At 40.9% G+C, this 20,720-nt stretch overlaps 1 protein-coding gene and 1 pseudogene across 9 annotated transcripts in view; both read left to right on the forward strand.

Annotated features, from left to right (window-relative positions):
• The window catches only part of ACACA (acetyl-CoA carboxylase alpha), a 331,795-nt gene that overhangs the window by 262,140 nt on the left and 48,935 nt on the right, over positions 1–20,720 (forward strand). For all 9 annotated transcript variants that reach the window (XM_054456897.2, XM_063655503.1, XM_063655506.1 and 6 more), the window contains 2 exons: positions 3,418–3,538; positions 4,873–4,983. In XM_054456897.2, coding sequence (XP_054312872.1) covers positions 3,418–3,538; positions 4,873–4,983 — 232 coding nt within the window. The remainder of the gene's footprint in view (positions 1–3,417; positions 3,539–4,872; positions 4,984–20,720) is intronic.
• Positions 8,028–11,577, forward strand: LOC134738639 (high mobility group protein B1-like; annotated as a pseudogene).

A 20,720-nucleotide genomic window follows, 5' to 3' on the forward strand; every position in this document is an offset into this window, starting at 1 on the left:
TAGAATAGGATTTGTTTCCCTCTTTAATTTTTCTTCACCCCTGCCAACATTGATTATTGTGAGTTAATACAATTGAATAAAAATGGCAATTGTTATTTTAACTTGTATTTTTGACTCCCAGAGAAGTTGAACGTTTTTATATAATCTATCTGCAAGTATTTTTAAGAATGTTAATTGCTCGGCCAGGTGCAGTGTTTCACGCCTGTAATCCCAGCACTTTGGGAGGCCGAGGCAGGCAGATCACTTCAGGTCAGGAGTGCGAAACCAGCCTGGCCAACATGGAGAAACCCCATCCCTACTAAAAATACACAAATTAGCCGGGCCTGGTGGCGCTTGCCTGTAGTCCCAGCTACTTGGGAGGCTGAGGCAGGACAATCACTTGAACCCGGAAGGTGGAGGTTGCAGTGAGCCGAGATGACACCACTGTACTCCAGCCTGGGTGACAGAACAAGACTCCATCTCAAAAAAAAGAAAAAAAAAAAGGTTAATTGCCCTAATACTATTTACTGAAAATTTACTCTTTTGTGTTTTTTTGTTCTGTCTGTCTGCTCTTGGGCTAATACCACAGTATTTAAACTATTCTAGTGAGGCAAATTTTCTCACATTTTAATTTTTCCTCAAGTATTATTGGCTACTTTTGCTTTTTTTTAATGTAGAGGGTTTTTGTTTTTAGAGACAGGGTTTCACTCTGTTGCCCAGGCTGGGATGCAGTGGTGTGATCATATGTCACTAAACCCTCAAACTCCTGAGCTTCAGAGATTGTCCCATGTCAGTCTCCCAAGTAGCTGGGACTATAGACAGGTGCCATCATGCCCAACTAATTATTTTTTTAATTTTAGAGATAGAGTCTTGCTAGGTTCCCCAGGCTGGTCTCAAACTCCTGACCTCAAATAATCCTCCCACCTCAACCTCTCAAGTAGCTGGGATTACAGGTGCAAGCCACTGTGTTTGGCTAGAGGCTCATGTTTTTCTAATTCCAAAAAAGTTTCCATAATGATTTTGATTCAGATTGCATTGAGTTTACACATTAATTTTAGAACTGACATCTTCGTAATACCAACTTTCCCCAAAAAGAAACAGGGTATGTTTTTCCATTTATATGAGTGGTTTTTTGTTTTGTTTTGTTTTTACGTTTTGTAGTTTTCTTCATATAGGTTTTGCCAGAGGTTCCCAAACTTTCTTGGTTCATGGCATCCTTAGTGTCTCAGTAATTTTTTCATAGCACCCCTAGGCTATAAGATATACTTAATATTTCTGCTTATTAGGTAGTTAAACAATAAGTATTTCTGTCCTAAGAACTTAATAATCATTTGAAAAAATTATATACATAAATTGAAAAAATTTATTCTTAAATAATTAACAGTTACTTACTAATGAGATATTTGTGTCTGCATAACATCTCAAACCTTGGAATCAGCTTGGATATAGCCACCCACATTTCTTGTTCTTCATTGAGTTTTCACAGAAACTTCAAAAATCTAGCTTGCAAAGACAGGACATTTTCAAAAGGAATGTAGCACTATTCTAATGTTAGTGAACTACTATGAACTATCTAAAGCTAGTAGTTCATATAGGGTCACAGATATCACATATAATAGTGCTTCTCTCAAAAATTTAAAATATCTTGCAGTGCTTCTGGGAGTTCATCATGGTGCCCTGGGACACAATATAGTTACAGTGAGCTTCTGCCAGTTTCTTCATGCTTATTTCTAAATATTTTGCATTTTTTCTTGCTACTCTGAATGGGATTTTCCCCTATGATATTTTTTAACTCTTCATTTCTGGAATCTATGAATATTGAATTTGTTACAGGCAAGTCTGGCTGGGTCCTTGAATATTTATGACTATATGGACCTTATACAAACAGGCACACACACACATATACAATTAATGTAGTTAATTAACCCCCTTAAGGGACAGTAGCCTCATTTCTGACATAACTTTAGGATACAGTCTAGATACAGAACAAAAGGAAGAACTAGGAAATTATTGGATATTAGGAGAGGCTAAAAATAGAAAGGCAGCAGAATCTGGGAAGCAGAGATGCAAAGTCACAGACCAACAGCAAGGGCAAAGAAAAAGAATTGATGGAGGGCTGGAAATGAAGAAGGGAGCAGGAAAATGTGGGGGCAGGAGAAAGTATTTTAAGAGCCACTATGGGGTACTTATTTATTATTTCAATTTATAAAACTGCCCACTGCCAAGCCTTCTGGGTACACGTGGAACAATAAATAATATATGCCCATCTCTACTTCCAACTTTGTATTTTTCCTTTCTTTTATTAGTTGCATTCCCCATCTCCCATTTCCCATTATCAGCTATCATTCCTAATCCCCTGCCAGGAAGAGAGATGAGTGACTCCCACTAGATCCACAGGATGCTTTCTGGACAACTTGGTCAGCATTTCACTTCTACACACATTCTACCTGCCCCTCCAGAGGACATATCCAGGGACCCTTGTGTATATACTTGATATTTATGAAGGAATACGAATGGGAGTTCAGTAATTTGACCTTTGCTTCATCCTACCTTAGAAGAGGATTTTTGACTTGAGAAACTAAGCTGAGCATTCTCACTACCGCTCTGTTTGGATATTCTCTTCCTACGTAAAATTGTCTAAAATTGTTGATATGATGCCTATTGCTCATTATAGAGATATACATTGACCTTGTTTTTAAGAAACTTGTTCTAGAAAATAAGAGAGGGCATCTAAAATCTGAAGGCCATCTATAACATCAAACCTTTTCCTTGTTTGCTTTAGTTTAACTTTCTTGTCAACCCTTAGAGGTAGATATTATTATTCCCATTTTGTAGAAGTTATTATTATTTCTAGAGTCACACTCCTGTGTGTATCAGAGCAAGGATTTAAATCTGTCCACTTGGCCGGGCACAGTGGCTCACACCTGTAATCCCAGCACTTTGGGAGGCCGAGGCGGGTGGATCACGAGGTCAAGAGATCGAGACCATCCTGGCCAACACTGTGAAACCCCGTCCCTACTAAAAATACAAAAATTAGCCGGGCATGGTGGCGGGCGCCTGTAGTCCCAGCTACTCAGGAGGCTGAGGCAGGAGAATGGTGTGAACCCGGGAGGCAGAGCTTGCAGTGAGCCGAGATTGCGCCACTGCACTCCAGCCTGCCAATAGAGCGAGACTCCGCCTCAAAAAAAAAAAAAAGTGTATCTGCTTAATTCCAGATTTTGCTCTTTCTATTAAACCATGTTGCTTCCAGGTAAAATAGGCACCAAGCTAAGAAGGAAAGACTTATGAATGAAGAGTATAAAAGGAAGCACATAAAGCCCTGGGATTAAATATAAGCTTTCAATACACTTTTAGCAGCTTTTTGATGGTGATTATTCTTTTAATGGCTTGTTGTTACTGTGTTTGACATTCATAATTTGACATGGCCATATCCAATAGGTACAAGATAACAGATATTATTGGGAAAGAAGAGGGAATTGGACCTGAGAACCTTCGAGGTTCTGGAATGATTGCTGGAGAATCCTCATTGGCCTATAATGAGATCATTACCATCAGCCTGGTAAATCTTTCTAGAATGTGAAATTTTTGAAGAGCTGGCTGTGTGGCTAGGTTTATTTTTTCTCTTATCACTGCTATTCAGTCCCAAATGAGAGCATTTCTTGAAGATTGTATGTCTGTAATTATATTTTAATCACACATGATAATAGGAAGATAGGATAATATAAATAACTGAATTTTTCAAATAAACCCAGCACTTTGTTTTAGCTTTTAGTTTAACTTCTTTTTATTTTCTTTCTTTCTTTTTTTTTTGAGATGGAGTCTTGCCCTGTCACCAGGCTGGAGTGCAGTGGCACAATCTCAGCTCACTGCAACCTCCGCCTCCCGCGTTCAAGCAATTTTCCTGCCTCAGCCTCCTGAGTAGCTGGGACTACAGGCGAGTGCCACCATGCCCAGCTAATTTTTGTATTTTTAATAGAGCCGGGGTTTCACCATGTTGGCCAGGATGGTCTCAATCTCTTGACCTCGTGATCCACCCACCTCGGCCTCCAAAGGTGCTGGGATTACCGGCGTGAGCTACCACACATGGCCCCTCTTTCTTTTTTTTAAGAGACAGGGTCTTACTCTATCACCCAGGCTAGAGTACAGTGGTGCAATCATAGCTCACTGCAGCCTTTACCCTCTGGGCTCAAGTGATCCTCCTACCTCAGCTTCCAGGTAGCTAGGGCTACAGGCATGTGCCACCATCTCCAACTAATTTTTAAATTTTTTGTAGTGATGGGGGTCTCGCTATGTTGCCCAAGTAGGTCTTTTTTTTTTTTTGAGACAGAGTCTCACTGTGTTGCCCAGGATGGAGTGCAGTGGTGTGATCTCAGCTCACTGCAACCTCTGCCTCCTGGGTTCAAGTGGTTTTCCTGCCTTGGCCTCCCGAGTAGCTGGGATTACAGGCACGTGCCACGACGCCCAGATAATTTTTGTATTTTTGCTAGAGACAGGGTTTCGCCATGTTGGCCAGGCTGGTCTCGAACTCCTGACCTCAAGTAATTCGCCGGCCTCAGCCTTCCAAAGTGCCGGGATTACAGGTGTGAGCTGCCTCGCCCGGCCCCAAGGTAGTCTTGAACTCCTGGGCTCAAGCGATCCGCCCACCTCAGACTCCTAAAGTGCGTGCTAGGATGATAGGCCTGAGCCATTGCACCCAGCCTGAATTTTGCATCATTGTATTTTCTTTTCTTTGACCACGAAATTTTTGTGTGTGTATGTTGTTGTCAATCAAACAGACTTCATAAAAAGCAATGTTTATTTCTGTTAATTTGGATTTTACTTATCTATGCCTTAGTTCTTATAGCTTCAGAGAGGACATAAATATGTGACATGTAGAATTTATTCTTTTCTAAGGTGACGTGCCGGGCCATTGGGATTGGGGCTTACCTTGTCCGGCTGGGACAGAGAACCATCCAGGTTGAGAATTCTCACTTAATTCTAACAGGAGCTGGAGCCCTCAACAAAGTAAGTTTCTAGGGTTTTGAAGAAGTATGCATAGCTGATTGAAGATTGTTGTGTGAATTCTTAATTCAAGATCCTGATTTGGAAGGAAGCAGTTCAATCCATGCCTTCCTCAGTCTATCTCTTCCCCTCTCCCTCCATCTTTTCTGCCCATTGACTTGCTTGCCTTTTTATTCATTCATTCATTCATTCATTTCATTTATCAACTATTTTGAGTACTTACTGTTTTCTGGGCACTGTTCCAAGCCCTGTGTATATGTTAGTGAACAAACCATATAAAACCGCTGCTCTAAAGCGCTTATGTTTTAGTGTTGTTGTAGAAAGACAGAATTAATTGAACGCTTCTGTTCTGTCCCACCTCTCCTCTCTTTTTCTTAATCTATTAGTAAAAGATGTGAGGAGATCTATACACACACATTGAGCTGTCTCTGATTCCAGCTGTGCTAGTTCCCATTTCAGGCCTACATCATGAATTAGGTACCAGCCTAGGTGTTGAGACTATCAAGTTTTAATGATTTTGTGAAATCTGTAAATACACCTCTTGAAAATGGTGGTCTCTTGTACATAGAAGAAATATTTGGCAAATATTGCGTGGGAAGATGGGTGGATGGATGCATGGCTGGGTTACTGGGAAAGAGTATGCGTAAAGATTTATCTTCCCTTCCAAAGAAAGGTTTGTGCCTTTTTAGTCCAACTTCACAAGGGCTTTTCCAAAGGGGAAAAAAATGGATGGCAAGGTCACTGCTCGAAAGAGTGAAAACTATCTAAGAATACCTGAATATATAAAGGACAGTGCAGTTCTGACATCTTTGCAAGCATAGAAAGATTATTTTCTCTTCAGGGCCAGAAAAATGTAATGGAGTAGTCTGAGGCTGACTGCCCTTGTGCAACTTATATAACCTCTCAGCTCCTCAGCTTTCTTATCTGTCAAAGGGGATAATTTAAACCTTTAAATAATGTGGAGCTCAAATGAGAAAACATAAGTAAAAGTACCTAGTTCTACTGGGCATGCCTAGATTCCCAGCTACTCAGGAGGCTGAAGCAGGAGGATAGCTTGAACCCAGGAGTTTGAATCTAGCCTGGACAACATAGTAAGACCCCATCTCTTAAAAAAAAAAAAAAGAGTACCTAGTTCTTGGCAAAAAGTGTTGGCCCACATTCAAATTTCAGTTTCCCATTCCTCTCTCTAACATGATTTGGTGATTGAGCTTATGGAGTTAATACACATACTAAATTGTATCAGATACTATGTTTACTCCACTTGCAGGAACTTTTTATCAAGTCTTGACTTTCAAGTGTAAGGGTAAGAATTAAGTGTTCTGTCATTCCCATTTAGGAAAAAGTTGATAATTCCATTGGTTTCATTAGATTTTGTGGATGTCAGAAATTAGAGGAATCATTTGATGTGATCAGCTTGCTCTGTGCATTCATATGAACTCTGTCTCCTCCTCTGGGCTTGCTTTTCTCATCAAGGAAAGGCACAGCAGTGCTAACAGCAGCGAACTTGGCTGTCTTCCTCCCTTTTTGGAGAGTAGCCTGGAAATAAAGGTTGTGAACCACTACTACTGAAGATTATTATTGCAGTGGGAGAAACTGCTGAGAGTCTTAAGGTTGTTGTTGTTTTTTAAGTTGCTCTTTTGGATACCTTCTTAGGATGAGATATTGATGAATGCTGAAGATAATTTTAGGTACCATTATCTATGAGAACAGAATTTTAAAAATTCTGTTCTCATAGATAATGGTACTTAAAAAACCTATATTTCCATGATGTTCCCATACCCAGTCAGAGAGCTAATTTCTGAAATATATCTTCTTATATTGAGTTTCTTTCTCCCCCCTGCCCCTATACTATATTATATACAAAGAATATTACAAAAAGCAGATGTTGGGTTTTTGGTTTTGTTTTGCTTGAAAACTTGCTAGTTGAATTTCATTTGTGCCATGAAGAAACATTAGAGATTGATTTCTTAAAATCTGATTGAATTGTTCTAATCAAATTCATTATATTCACCTTCATAGCTTACAGGGCTGCTTGTTAAAAGAAAAGCTTAGTTACAGGGTGAAAGACAAATAAAGCTATAGCTTTAACTTACCAAACAATGCTCATTTCCAAAAGGACATGATTATTTTTAGCTGAAGGGAGTGATCAGATACAGAGGTTACCTAATGTCGCTCTGCCTGCTTCACTATCTTCATGTCAGCTCCTCTTAAGTATAGAGCTGTGCTGCTGAAGACACCCGATTTTATGCAAATTCGTTCAGAATGTCCTATCAGCCCCTTTGCCTATAAGGTATGAAAAAGGAAACTACCATGCTCTGATGGCTTCCTCTGACTCACTCCTTCTGTGTGTTGTCTTTGTGTGTGCTGGTGTTTTTCTTCATCTTTGTTTGCCTTTCTTTCTGTAGGTATCTCTCTGTATTGTGTACTCTGGGTGTGTGCAAGTCACCCTGAGTGCATGTCTCTTTCTGTGTGGGTGCTGATCTTTCTGTCTCTTTGTGTCTGTGTCTTGCATATAGATCCCCCTCTTTCTCTGTCTGTGTGCCGCCCTGTGTGTCCATGTGTGAGAAAGTCTTTGTGTTTTTGAAACATTATAGAGCCTCCTTTCTTAAGCCTTGGCCATTTTGCTCATAGTATGTACCTGTGTAAAGCGGAAATGTAGGAGACATATGCAAGCTTATATACAGTCTTAGACTGTAAATATTTGACCCCCACCTTTTTGAGTCTTCATCCTTTATGTTAAACATTGGGGTGAAGAATAAGGAGTGGGGGTGTTCAGAGGTTGTAGGGGAAAAAAATCTTGTGTGTGCAAGTGCCGATCCCGTTGACCCCTTTGAAAATTGAAATAATGATAATGCGCGTCTCCTGACTGCATCAAAGTATCAGCACATCAAAAGCCAGGAGGCATGAAATGCAAATGATAAAGTGAAAGCAGATGGATTGTGCATGATCGCCTGATGCCCAATGAATTTTAAAAGGTGCTGGTTTGCAGGAAGGGGGGGTTGGGGGGTTTTGGGGGGGGACTGAAATAAACACGTTATCCCTGCAATTTTTTTTTGTTCTTGATGCTCACTCCTGACAATATTTTTTCACACTTGAGTGAACACCCTCTCTCGCTCTCCCCCCTCCCTTTCCCCCTCCCTCTCTCTCTCTTTCTCTCCCTTTCTCTCTCCTCTCCAGCTCCCCTCCTCTGCCCTCCCCCCCCCCAACCTCTTACACATCTCAGGTCATGTCGCTGCAGCTCCGGTGGAAATAATAAGATATAAACCACGAGGTTGTTATTTGCATAGAAATAGCATGGAGCCCCAGGCAGCAAGGGAGAAGGACACAGGGATCATTTGTCTAAAATTTTAATGAAAACTTTTGCTGAGGCAGAGATTTTTAAAAACTTTCTTTCTCCCTGCTTTTCCCCTTCCATCCCCTACCCCGCAAACCCCATCATTGATTTTACTTAACATGGTTCAGTTTGAAGAGAAAAGGTTGACAGTCCACATATCATACTCCCATAATGCAGCAACCTGTAAATTGTTTCTTCCTTTAATAGATATGAAGCTGAAGAGACAGCATTTTCAACTTAATACATTGCATGTGTGTGCCTGGCTTTTATGGCTATACTCCATCTCGGCGTACACATGATGTTGCCTGTCATTAGCCTTTTTTTAATTAGTTTACACCTTCCTATCTTTTGCTTCCAAAGACTCTTACTTTTTGAAGGATTTCTTTTTATAGCCAACAGTAGTAACCTTCATATAAAATAAATATTTTCTGATGTTTTCCTGTTTTTTTTACTTTTGGTGGTTTTTCTGTATACTTACATGTTTTATTCATGGACTTCATCCTTTGCCACTGTGTCTTTTATTCCAAAACCAGGAAGTGCTTCCCACCTTTGTATTTTTATCCTTTTCCCCCTGTGAACTCACCATTTGTGTATCTTCTTTCCATGTCTGTCTTGCTTTGTTGCCTGTAGTTATTTGTAAAATATTCAAAATATTACCCAAATTGAGATGAGATGTAGTATCTGGATTTTATTGAGTGTTACTAAGCACATTTGACATTAGAACTAAAGGCAGTAGGCTGGTGATTAGAAGCAGCCCAAGTGGGTTTACTTGAAATTCAGTCAAGAATATCTGTCTGGTTCCTTGCTATCTTCTGGAATGGGCTAATTGTATCAGGGCTATATTTTGTAGACAGGAAGGCAAAAACAGAAGGGAAAGTGACTTAGTTTCATTGACAGAGACTAGATCAGGGTCAGAACAGGAACTTTCATGTCCCTAAGTTTCATTGAAGAAAGCTCAGGCCTCTTTGCTTAGTGGTCTGTAAAGCCTAAGGGAAGGTGGTCCGGTCGTTTTCCTGTTTGTCCAAATATCGTGAGAATGATGACATTAATAAGAGAAGTTTCTAGGGGCTTGCTATTTCATGTCACTCAAGGTAGTAGATCCTAACTCTAGGAACTGTAGGCTGTGGGTGACAGATTCCTTAAAATGCCTCACTGCGTGGCAGACCTGATGTGTGTGGCAAATTACCCTGCTTGAAGGGAGTCATGCTGGCCTGGCAAAGGCAGTAACCTGTGTACTTGGGGAACTGGTAAGATGCACCCTTAAGGAGCTGAGATGATTGCAGAGTCATAAACTCTTAAGTCTATGTGCCACTGGACATTTGCAGAGATGATCATATTTACTTTCCCTCCCCCCACCACTCTTCCTCTCAGTTTCCTTTTTACTTTATTTTTTTCTCCCTTTCCTGGTAAAAGTATTAGTATGTTTAACATAGTGTTAGGTGGCAGATAGGCTGGGAAGAACTTGTATTGTAAAGGAACACTGATGTGTACTGGAGCCTACTAGCTCTCAATCCATTGCCCCAGACTTGGGGAGAGAGAGCACATTCTCTATCCAGAGAAATAAGAGTATGCAGTTTATGGTTGTCCTCTGGACATTAACTGCCTGTAAAGGTAAGGTATATGCCAAAGGCAGTGATATGCAGGTGATAGATTCACCAAGAGATGATATGTGACTTTTCTTGTATTTTAAAGCTCTGCTTCTTTTTTAGGAAAAAAAAAAATCCTATACTCTCATCCCCCTTAGCGAGATCAGGCCCCTGTTTCCACTGAATCTGCCAAGAAAAAAGAAATTATGTGATGGGTATGACTAGGGCCATTAGTTTGGTAGGGGGCTAATTCTGCTAATCTTGCTTTTGAAACTTGGTGCAAGTAAGTTACATTTCTCTCTGGTTCTCATATACGTATTTTTCTGCAGCTATGTAGTATGAAATGTGAAGTTGTCATAGCTGACACTGTTAGGCACAGTACTAGAGTTCCTCTCATGAGTGGGAATTGTCTGTTACACCAGGGACCTGCACTGTATAGTCTCCGTGCTCACCCATGACTCTCTGAAACACAACATGAAAGTCATGGAGGCTCAAGAAGGGAAGGAGAGATTACTTAGCTCTCACTGTGGGGCGGGCAGCGTTGTAACTTTCACATAACTTAAAGAGGTTACGATAGAGACAGCGCCAGGGCAAGCGAGAGCCAGATGGGCACTGGGTGACTCTGTGCCTCACTGTGGAAAAATAACTAAACATGGGCAAAGGAGATCCTAAGAAGCCTAGAGGCAAGATGTTGTCATACGCATTTTTTGTGCAAACTTGTTGGGAGGAGCATAAGAAGCATCCAGATGCTTCAGTCGACTTCTCAGTTTTCTAAGAAGTGCTCAGAGAGGTGGAAGACCATGTCTGCTAAACAGAAGGGAAAATTTGAAGATATGGCAAAGGCAGACAAGACCCATTATGAAAGAGAAATGAAAACCTATATCCCTCCTGAAGGGGAGACAAAAAAGAAGTTCAGGGATCCCAATGCACCCAAGAGGCCTCCTTCATCGTTCTTCCTGTTGTATTCTGAGTATCGCCCAAAATCAAAGGAGAACATCCTGGCCTGTCCATTGGTGATGTTGCAAAGAAACTGGGAGAGATGTGGAATAACACTGCTGCAGATGACAAGCAGCCTTATGAAAAGAAGGCTGCGAAGCTGAAGGAAAAATATGAAAAGGATACTGCTGCATATTGAGCTAAAGGAAAGCCTGATGCAGCAAAAAAGGGAGTTGCCAAGGCTGAAAAAGCAAGAAAAAGAAGGAAGATGAAGAGGATGAGGAGGAGGAAGATGAAGAAGATGATGATGATGAATAATTTGGTTCTAGCACAGATTTTTTTCTTGTCTATAAAGCGGTTAATCCCCCTGTATACAACTCACTCCTTTTAAAGAAAAAAATTGAAATGTAAGGCTGTATAAGAATTTTTTAAAACTGTGTGGTGTCTTCTTTTGTATAGTTAACACACTACCAAATGTGTCTTTAGATAGCCCTGTCCTGGTGGTATTTTCATAGCCACTAACCTTGCCTGGTACAGTATGGGGGTTGTAAATTGGCATAAAAATTTTAAGCAGGTTGTTGTTGGTGCATAGCACACGTAAGTTATATATGGGGATGGTAGTTTTTTCAATTGTCTCTGATGCAGCTTATATGAAACAATTGTTCTGTTAACTGAATACCACTCTGTAATTGCAAAAAAAAAAAAAAAAATTGCAGCTGTTTTGTTGGCATTCTGAATGCTTCTAAGTAAATTACAATTTTTTTATTAGTTAAAAAAAAAAAAAAAAGATGTTATGAGCATGGAGAGGCTAGAGCCAGGCTGCCCAGGTTTAATTCTTGGCTCTACCACCTACTTAGTTGTGTGACCTCTGGCAATTTATTTAATCTTTCTGGGTTACAGTTTTATTAACTGTAAAAGAGAGAATAATAATAGTATCTGTGTACCGGAGTCGTTGTGAGAATTAAATGAGCCAAAATAGGTAAAACATTGGCACTGCCGTAGTCTTCTCTAAGGTGCATTTAGGGTTCCTTCTCATTGCAATTTCTTATCCTGGTTCTGGAAAGGAAATACGAACACATTATTCTCTATACTTTCTGATTCTTTGAAGGCAAAAATTCCTTCAAGAAAATGTTAGATGACAGTCCTCACTGTGGCAGTACATTCATGTATTGACTTTCCCAATAGATGTATCTAGCAACAATCAACGCACTTTGGAAAGCCATTAACGTGAGAGGCATGATGTTCGGTCGTGACAGGGTAGTATATATGTCAGTCATCTGTCTACAAGAGTCCCCAAGGACTTGTTGATACAATAGCTCATAATCACTCTAAGGATCAGTCTAGCAATTTGCATTTTTAAAAGTCCCTAACTACCTATTTTCACAATAGACAGTCCCTGTACTCCCATAGCTCCAGATGGGATCACTCTCCTTTCTAAAGAGGGCATTTTAGCTTCCTTTCTGAGTAATCCTTGCTTTAGCATTATGAATGAGTTCTCAGAAAGTATTGCACAATGGACAGATCTCCCTAATTTTCAAACGCTGCCTCCCCACACATAAAATATTGGTAAATCTGGCCCCATTTGCGGGCATTGTTTTGTTTGTTTTTCATTTGATATTCCTCAAGTTTGGTAGAAAACTATACCAGGTTATGTTTGACTCTATTAGTGTGCATTAGTGACCTGCCAGCAATCCTGATTGCTCTGGTTTGGAGATCTTGCAGGGTGGAATCGCCACACAGAGCTCCACTACAGAAGTTGTCTCTGACTCTAAGAGAGCCCATGCATATATGGTGGCTTAGGGTCTAAGAATTTGGGAGACCCTACAGCAAGTACCAGTCCAGAGCTTCTAGATAAAGTGAAAGCTCTGAGACCCTATTTGGGGCATTGAATACAGACTCGGAAATTATGTTTGACAACCTATTATGAATGTGCTCAAACTTTTTGGAGTTACAGAACCTTTAGATTAAAAAAAAAAAAAAAAAAACTTGGCCAGGCATAGTGGCTCATACCTGTAATCCCAGCACTTTGGGAGGCAGAGGCAGGCGGATCACCTGAGGTCAGTGGTTTGAGACCAGCCTGGCCAACGTGGTAAAGCCCTGTCTCTACTAAAAATACAAAATTAGCCAGACGTGGTGGCACACACCTGTAATCCCAGCTACTCAGGAGGCTGAGGCGGGAGAATCACTTGAACCTGGGAGTCAGAGGTGGCAGCGAGCCAAGATTGCACCACTGCACTCCAGCCTGGGCAAAAACAGCAAAACTCCATCTCAGAAAGAAAAAAAAAAAAAAAAAAACTTTTGATGATTCTTCTCCCTGACATTTACTAGGTAAGCAACTTTGGGCTTTAATCTATTTAGATGTTAGTTTCCTCTTTGTGAAATGGAAGGCATAATACATTTCCCATTTTAAAGTAGAAAATCAGGTTGGCGTGGTAATCCTATAATCCAAGCACTTTGGGAGGCTGAGGAAGGAGGATGGCTTGAGGCCAGGAGTTCAAGACCAGGCTGGGCAATATAGCAAGAAGCAAGACCCCCTCTACAAAATAATTAAAAAATTAGCCAGGTGTGGGGGTGCCTGAGATGGGGAACCGTGAAACCTTTGGCAGTGGCATCCAGGGCTGGGACCATGGCCGTGAACAGGGCCTGGGCCCCACAGAGCTCATGGAGGCAAGGCCGAGGGCAAGGAATGGATGACCAAGTTGGGCCACCTGGTCAAGGACATGAAGATCAAGTCCCTGGAGGAGATCTATCTCTTCTCCCTGCCCATCAAGGAATCTGAGATCACTAACTTTTTCGTGGGGACCTCTCTCAAGGATGAGGTTTTGAAGATTATGCCAGTGCAGAAGCAGACCCGTGCTTGCCAGCACACCAGGTTCAAGATGTTTGTTGCCATCAGGGACTACAATGGCCATGTTGGTCTGGGTGTTAAGTACTTCAGGGAGGTGGCCACTGCCATCCATGGGGCCATCATCCTGGCCGAGCTCTTCATTGTCCCCATGCACAGAGGCTACTGGGAGAAGAAGGCCCACACCATCCCTTGCAAGGTGACAGGTGGCTGTAGCTCTGTGCTGGTGCGCCTCATCCCCGCGCCCGGGGCACTGGCATCGTCTCGGCCCTGGTGCCCAAGAAGCTGCTGCTGATGGCCAGTATTGATGACTGCTACACCTCAGCCAGGGGCTGCACTGCCATCCTAGGGAACTTTCTCAAGGCCGCCTTTGATGCCATCTCTAAAACCTACAGCTGCCTGACCCCCGACCTCTGGAAGGAGATTGTATTCATCAAGTCTTCCTGTCAGGAATTCACTGACCACCTCGTCAAGACCCACACCAGAGTCTCCATGCAGGGGACCCAGGCTCCAACTGTGGCTACAACACAGAGTTTTTACATAAGAAAAATAAAGTGAATTAAGCCTGTTTTTGGTTTGCTTATTTTTTTTAAGTAGAAGACCAGAGGATCTCTTAATCTTAAATTCTGTTCAATATCTAGTATTCTGTGATGCTATAAAGATGCATATTGATCTGTAGCCAGGGAACTGTTTTAGGCTGGGGAGTGAATAGATAGGAGGTGGGGAATTTTAAAAGTTATTGCATATTAGGGTATTATATATTAAATTACATATTAGTGATATGTAAAATTATTACATACCTGTGAGACCAGGAATGGAAGTTGAAGAGCATGATGATTTAAAATTTTTTTAATTTTGTTTCTTATCTAGATTACAGAAAAGTAAACACTATATGTTGTTCACAATCACAAGTGGCTGTAGAATTATAAATCTTGAGAGTGGGAGGATCCTCAAAAGTTCAACCACACAATTGTTGTGTGAATCTCCTCTGTGACACCATTGCTAAATAGTCACCCAATTATGTGTGAAAAATTCAACTGAATGGGAGCTCAGTACTTTTGGAGCCAATCCCATTCATCTATGTATTCATCTGTGAGTTCTTCTTTATATTTGGCTAAAGTCTGTTTCCCTGTACAGAGAGACTGATCACTCTTTAAAGACAGTGTTCGAATTTAACAAAGAAACTCCCAGTTTTATGATACGACCAATTGGAAATTGAATGGAACCAAAATCTTTCTCATGTACTTTTGTGTTCAGAGTCTGGTCTTGTCTCAAGAACAAATGTAGTGAAGATGAAAATGCTATTCCAAGATAGAAAAGAAATTGGATTTATAAATAACTTTGCCAATTAAAAATGTGAAATAAGTAGAAGAAACAAGAGAAACAGTTAAAACTTAATTCCCCTTGGAAGTACTCCTTGGAACCTTAGGGGTCTCCTGCAGTGCCATGCAGTATCTTCGGAGCCCGATTATCTCCTGCTTTCTCCTCCTCTGCCTTGTTGAAAGTCAAGATCCTGATATAAGGTTGGAGGATAGTTCTTTTTGACTGCTATATTTGTAGATACCATCTAAAACTCATTGGGTCTAAGATTTGGTGGAATCAGTAAAGGTGATGTAGACTTAGGTACTCAGACCCTAAGGGTACACAAACACAAGCTAAACTGCTAGAATGTATTACCCTCTTGCCTCAGTGAACAGTCTCTGGCTCACTTCATCCATGTAGACCTTCATTATATCTCTACCCTATATCCATTGTCCATTTCCACCTCCAGGGTTCTGATGTGTCCTGAGTATTAGAATGAAGAAATGCCTCTACCTCACACTTTGGGTGGCATGTAGGGTCTCTGCACTGTCTGTCTCTAATAAAACATTGTCTCTGAACTCAAGCTAAGGGCCCACTTAGCTCTGTACACACGGTTCCTTAGGAAGATTGGTTTCTTCGTCTTCTTCATTTTATATTCAGTAGTATGTTACACCTTCATATGTTGAATTTTCTTCACCTGTCTCTCTTTCTACATATATTCATAGCTCTGTCTTTGCAGATCAGTGCTTACTTGAAGCTTTGCTACTCTGTCAGCCCCTCTCCTCTCTTCAGCCTTTCTTCTCCCCCAACCCCAGCCTGAAGCCCAAGTAAATTAGCTTCTCACCCCTGCCCCCTAGTTGTAAAAAAATTCCCATACTCCTCCAACAGTGTCTATTCTTGGATTTGCAGTCAGCAACCATCTCCAATAACCATCAGGCTGTCAGCTTTGCAGCTCCCTACCACCTCCCACCTCCCCCATCACTCACCAGAGGAAAAAGAGAGCCAGAGCAAGAGCTTGAAATATATCATGCAATAGTGTATCATGAATTTGTTGTGAATCACAGTGGTGAAGCAGGTTTATTTATTTCTGAGACCTTAAATCAATACAAAGTAGGTCTCTTAGTTCTGAAGCTGGGATGGAGTGTGAAAAAATGAGCCCATTGTACTCTTAAAACTTTGGGGAAAGAAGATGACAGCTATATAATTCCATTTACCAGGCACTAGGGGCTTTAATGTGAAGGTGACAGGGAGCTCTTTGTGCATTTAGAGCACCATATCTTCTAAATAAAAGATCTGTAGACTTGATAGTGGAGCATAGCTCCAAGTTTAATAATCTCCAAGCATTAGACCGAGCCAATATGTTCCCAAGTCAGAGAGGTCCCCCCTAAACACTCATAAATTAAAAGTGCAAGAACCGCACATGTTGGTAGATTAGAAATGCAAGGACTCCAGTCTTTTCTAGAAGGAAGACAGAGCTGGGCCCTGGCTGTGCACAGACTGGTCTATGAATATGATAAAGAAGCGGAAACGAGACTGTTTAGAAAGCTGACTCCTAGCTGTTCATCATTCTAGGGAATGTTCCCTGTGCATGGATCCAAATCTAGCTATGTCCCTTCTCATTCAGATTGGCCATCATCACACAGTCTAATCAGCTAATGTACACAGTCAGGAATGTTGAATTATGAAAGGAGAAGCTTAAAGAGCTTTTTAGATTGAACTACAGATTGCCATGCCTGGGCTTCAAGATTTTCTGGCTGATTTTTGACTGGTTCCTAATTTTAATATTGTCTCAGTGTCTGGGATTTAAGCCTTCTAAAATAGTATGCGCATCTAAGAAATTGAGAAATCAGTGTTGGTAAGGAAAAGAACCCACCCAAATTTAACCAATAGCATAAGATGCAAATATGAGAAGTCAAGACCATTGGAACATGTAATCAACTTTTGAGTATCTTCATTTTCTACCTGACCCATTAGTAAAATATGCCTTTCTCAATAGATAAAGCAGGTTTATGCAGCTCAAAAGAGCATTCCTAACATAATATGACTTTATAGTACTTAGAATTACTAGTTTAATTTTAGCCCATGTAAAGAATTTTGACAAGGGGAGGGAGGGAAGGGGCATCTACAATGGGGAAAACTAAAAAGGTAGGAAAGTTGAACCACTCCTTTTGCTTCAGAAAGCCACTACACATTATAACACTAATATGAAAGACTTATTTTGCTTATAGTGGTTTAACTTGCTGAACATACTAATCAGTTGAGTTTTTATAGAATACATAGAACTGTGGTAGATCACATGCATTTATTGCATGCCTGTTAGGTATAAAGCTGTTCTTATGCTGTGGCAATACAAAGATGATTCCTGCTTTCATGGAGCTGAAATTTAGCTAAAAGACAATAATAGGCTTTTCGTGTGTTCTAAAGGAAAAAATAAAATTGCTGCCCACCAGATGTCAATGAGAAAACACAAACCAAAAGGCCACAGAGATAATAAGTCAGTGCTACTCCCCTAAGAGCCAGGCCCTGCAAACACCAGACTCGGGGCCTGGCCACTGGTGAGCAATGCAGTCAGTCACAGCCTATTCAGTAAAACCAGTAGGCGGCGACTGACAACAGGGATTTTTAAAAAAGTTTTCCATCTTTAGAAAATACATAATCTGATAAAAGATTGGTATCCAAAAGAATTCTCAAACTCAGTAAGAAAACAACCCAGTAATTAAAAACACAGGCAAGAAATTTGAACAGACATTTCAGCAAAGAAAATATAAGGATGGTAAATAAGCACATGAAAAGATGCTTATCATTAGTCATTAGGGAAATGAAGATTAAACCACAGCTTGACACCACTAAATGATGGTTTTTTTGTTTGTTTGTTTGTCTGTTTGTTTGTTTTTCGAGACGGAGTCTCGCTCTGTCGCCCAGGCTGGAGTACAGTGGCGCGATCTCGGCTCACTGCAACCTCCACCTCCCGGGTTCAAGCGATTCTCCTGCCTCAGCCTTCAAGTAGCTAGGGACTACAGGCACGTGCCACCACGCCCCAGCTAATTTTTTATATTTTTAGTAGAGATGGGGTTTCACCGTGTTATCCAGGATGGTCTCAATTTCCTTACCTCATGATCCGCCTGCCTAGGCCTCCCAAAGTGCTGGGATTACAGGTGTGAGCCACTGCGCCTGGCCTAAATGTTTTTTTTTTTTAATGTTTGACAAATACCAAGTGTTGATGAGGATGCAGGACAGCTGGAACTCTCATAAATTGTTGGTGGGAATGCAAAATGGCACAGCCACTTTGAAAAAGGTTGGGCTTTTCTTAAAACCTGTACACAAATGTCTATAGCAGCGTTATTTATAATCCTCCAAAAGTGAAAACAACCCAAATGTATACCAACAGGCAAACGGGTGACAAGTTGTGGTACTTCCATAAAATGGAATATTACTCAGGAATAAAAATAAACTACTGATACCTGCATCAGCATGAATGAGGCTCAGATGCAATATGCTAACTGAAAGAAGCTAGATTCAAAAGGCTATATACTGTATGACTCCATTTATGTAACATTCTAGAAAAGGCAAAACTATTGGAACAAAAAGATCAATGGTTGTTAGGGGTGGAGGGAGGGAAGGGAACAGGAGGAGACTTTGGGATGATGAAAATGCTCTCTATCTTGGTTGTTGTGGTGGTTATATGACTATGTGTATTAAAATTCACAGACTTGTATACCTTATGATAGACAGTTTTGCTATATGTAAATTATACTTCAATAAACCAGACTTTATTTAAAATTTTTAAAAATTGGCTGGGCATGGTGGCTCATGTCTATAATCCCAGCACTTTGGGAGACTGAGGCGAGAGGATTGCTTGAGGCCAGGTCTTCGAGACCAGCCTAGACAACGTAGCAAGACCTTGTCTCTACAAAAAAAAAAAAAAAGAATTTCTGTTTGGAATTAACTCATCATCAGAAATCTCAAGTCCCTACCTATGTGAGCAGTTGGTGGGTCCCCCTAGGGTGAGTGATTACTTTTGGCAGCTTTCTTTCCAGAAGCCTGTGCTTCTTCTCATACATTTAGCAAGCAAACTATTGTGTGGCTCCTCTCTACCTTTTACATTACAAATGAGTCTCTGTTCCTTACCCACTCCACCTTCAAATCCTTGTCTTTCTGCTGTCTAATTCATTCCTCTGTTCTCCAGTGAGCCCTGTACCTCAGTAAAGAGATGTCTTCCAGTGTTATTTCTGGCCTATATTCAGCCTCTTTTTGGCTGTTTCTTTTCCTTCCACTGGCAGCACCACCCCTTTGCCCCAGTTTATCCTTCAGCATACCTGATCACTTCATAATTTGCTGCTTATAGAGAGATTTTTGGTCTTATAGCAGATGGTCTTGAATCCAGCTGTGGCTCATGTCAGAGGCTTTTCTCTCCTCTGCCCACAGTATGTCACTGAGCCCCTTCTCTACCCCAACCCTAGCCTAGCACCTGCCAGCCAGCACTCCAGTTTGCCAGTGACAGTAGTGGCAATAAAGTGGGGAAAAAATTATAACCCTTTGCCTATGTATTAAGAAACTGTATTTTGGAACCCCCAAATAATCTTGGTGGTCACATAGGTCCTGGTTCCATCTCCCTAGAGATTTAATTCCATTCACCCTTGGATATATTCCTGAAGAAACATTGACACAGTGATATGTGCAGCACCACTTAAAATTGTTAATTGGAGATTGAATTACTTGTCAGATTTTTAAAATGTAGTCCTCTCAGGTCAGGGAGGAGGATATTAGCTGCACTGAGTAGATGAGCTATTGCATTTTTTTCTTCTCCTTCCTCTTTTCTCCCCCCCTCCCTTTTCCTCTCTCTCATCCTTCCTTCTTTCTTTTGTCCCTATTTTACCACTTTTCCCCTACTCCTGCTTATTCTTTCTCATATCTGTTCTCTTTCAGCTTTAGCCAACCTTTATCAATAACCTGACAGATCCCAGAGTGACTTTAATATCTGGAATCATGGATGAAGTCCAGTGATGACAATTACTCAGTAAATTTACAAAACCCCTCCTCAAATCCTCTTGAGAATGGAAATGTCCTAATAAGAAGGAGGATTGCAGCGAGGACTCAGCTTGTGTAGCCTAATTCTTAGATGCAGGAGGAATTTTGTATTCCCTGCTTCCTTAAATAGATGTCCTGACCCACCGAGGATTGTTTAAAAAGGGGGAAAAGACTGAATAAAAGGGGAAGAGAAGGAATAGATTTCATTTTTTATTCCATCATTGATATGCATCATAATTTTTCACATCTTCAGCACATGATTGCAAATATTTGCCTATAAGTCTAAGGGTCCCCAACATAATGTGTATGTCAGGACAAAGGCAATTTTTAAAAAATTGAGCTAACTTGCATCTGTGAAACTTGGAAATCTCAATGCCCGTGCTGACAAATATCCTGACAAGTAAATACTGCACTCATTCAATATTACATAGTGATTTCATTTGCACAAAACCTCACAATGCTCTGCCACTTCAGTCAAACGTCTGGAGCATGGGGGAAAGGAAGTACGCGTTTATCTTGATCTCCAAAAAGGGCTTTAAGGGAGAGAGCAGGCGGTATATTAGGCTGTTTTCATTGCCTGTCAGCTGTGGTAAACCTGAGCTGTTTGCAGTGTCTCTAGATAAGCAGCAGCAGCAGCAGAGGCCTGAGCATGGACGTACGACTGCATTCATTTGTACTTCTTATGTATCTCAATGTTTCTAAAGGCTAC

The sequence above is a fragment of the Pongo pygmaeus genome, chromosome 19 (assembly GCF_028885625.2).
Source record: "Pongo pygmaeus isolate AG05252 chromosome 19, NHGRI_mPonPyg2-v2.0_pri, whole genome shotgun sequence".
NCBI classification, from domain to species: domain Eukaryota; kingdom Metazoa; phylum Chordata; class Mammalia; order Primates; family Hominidae; genus Pongo; species Pongo pygmaeus.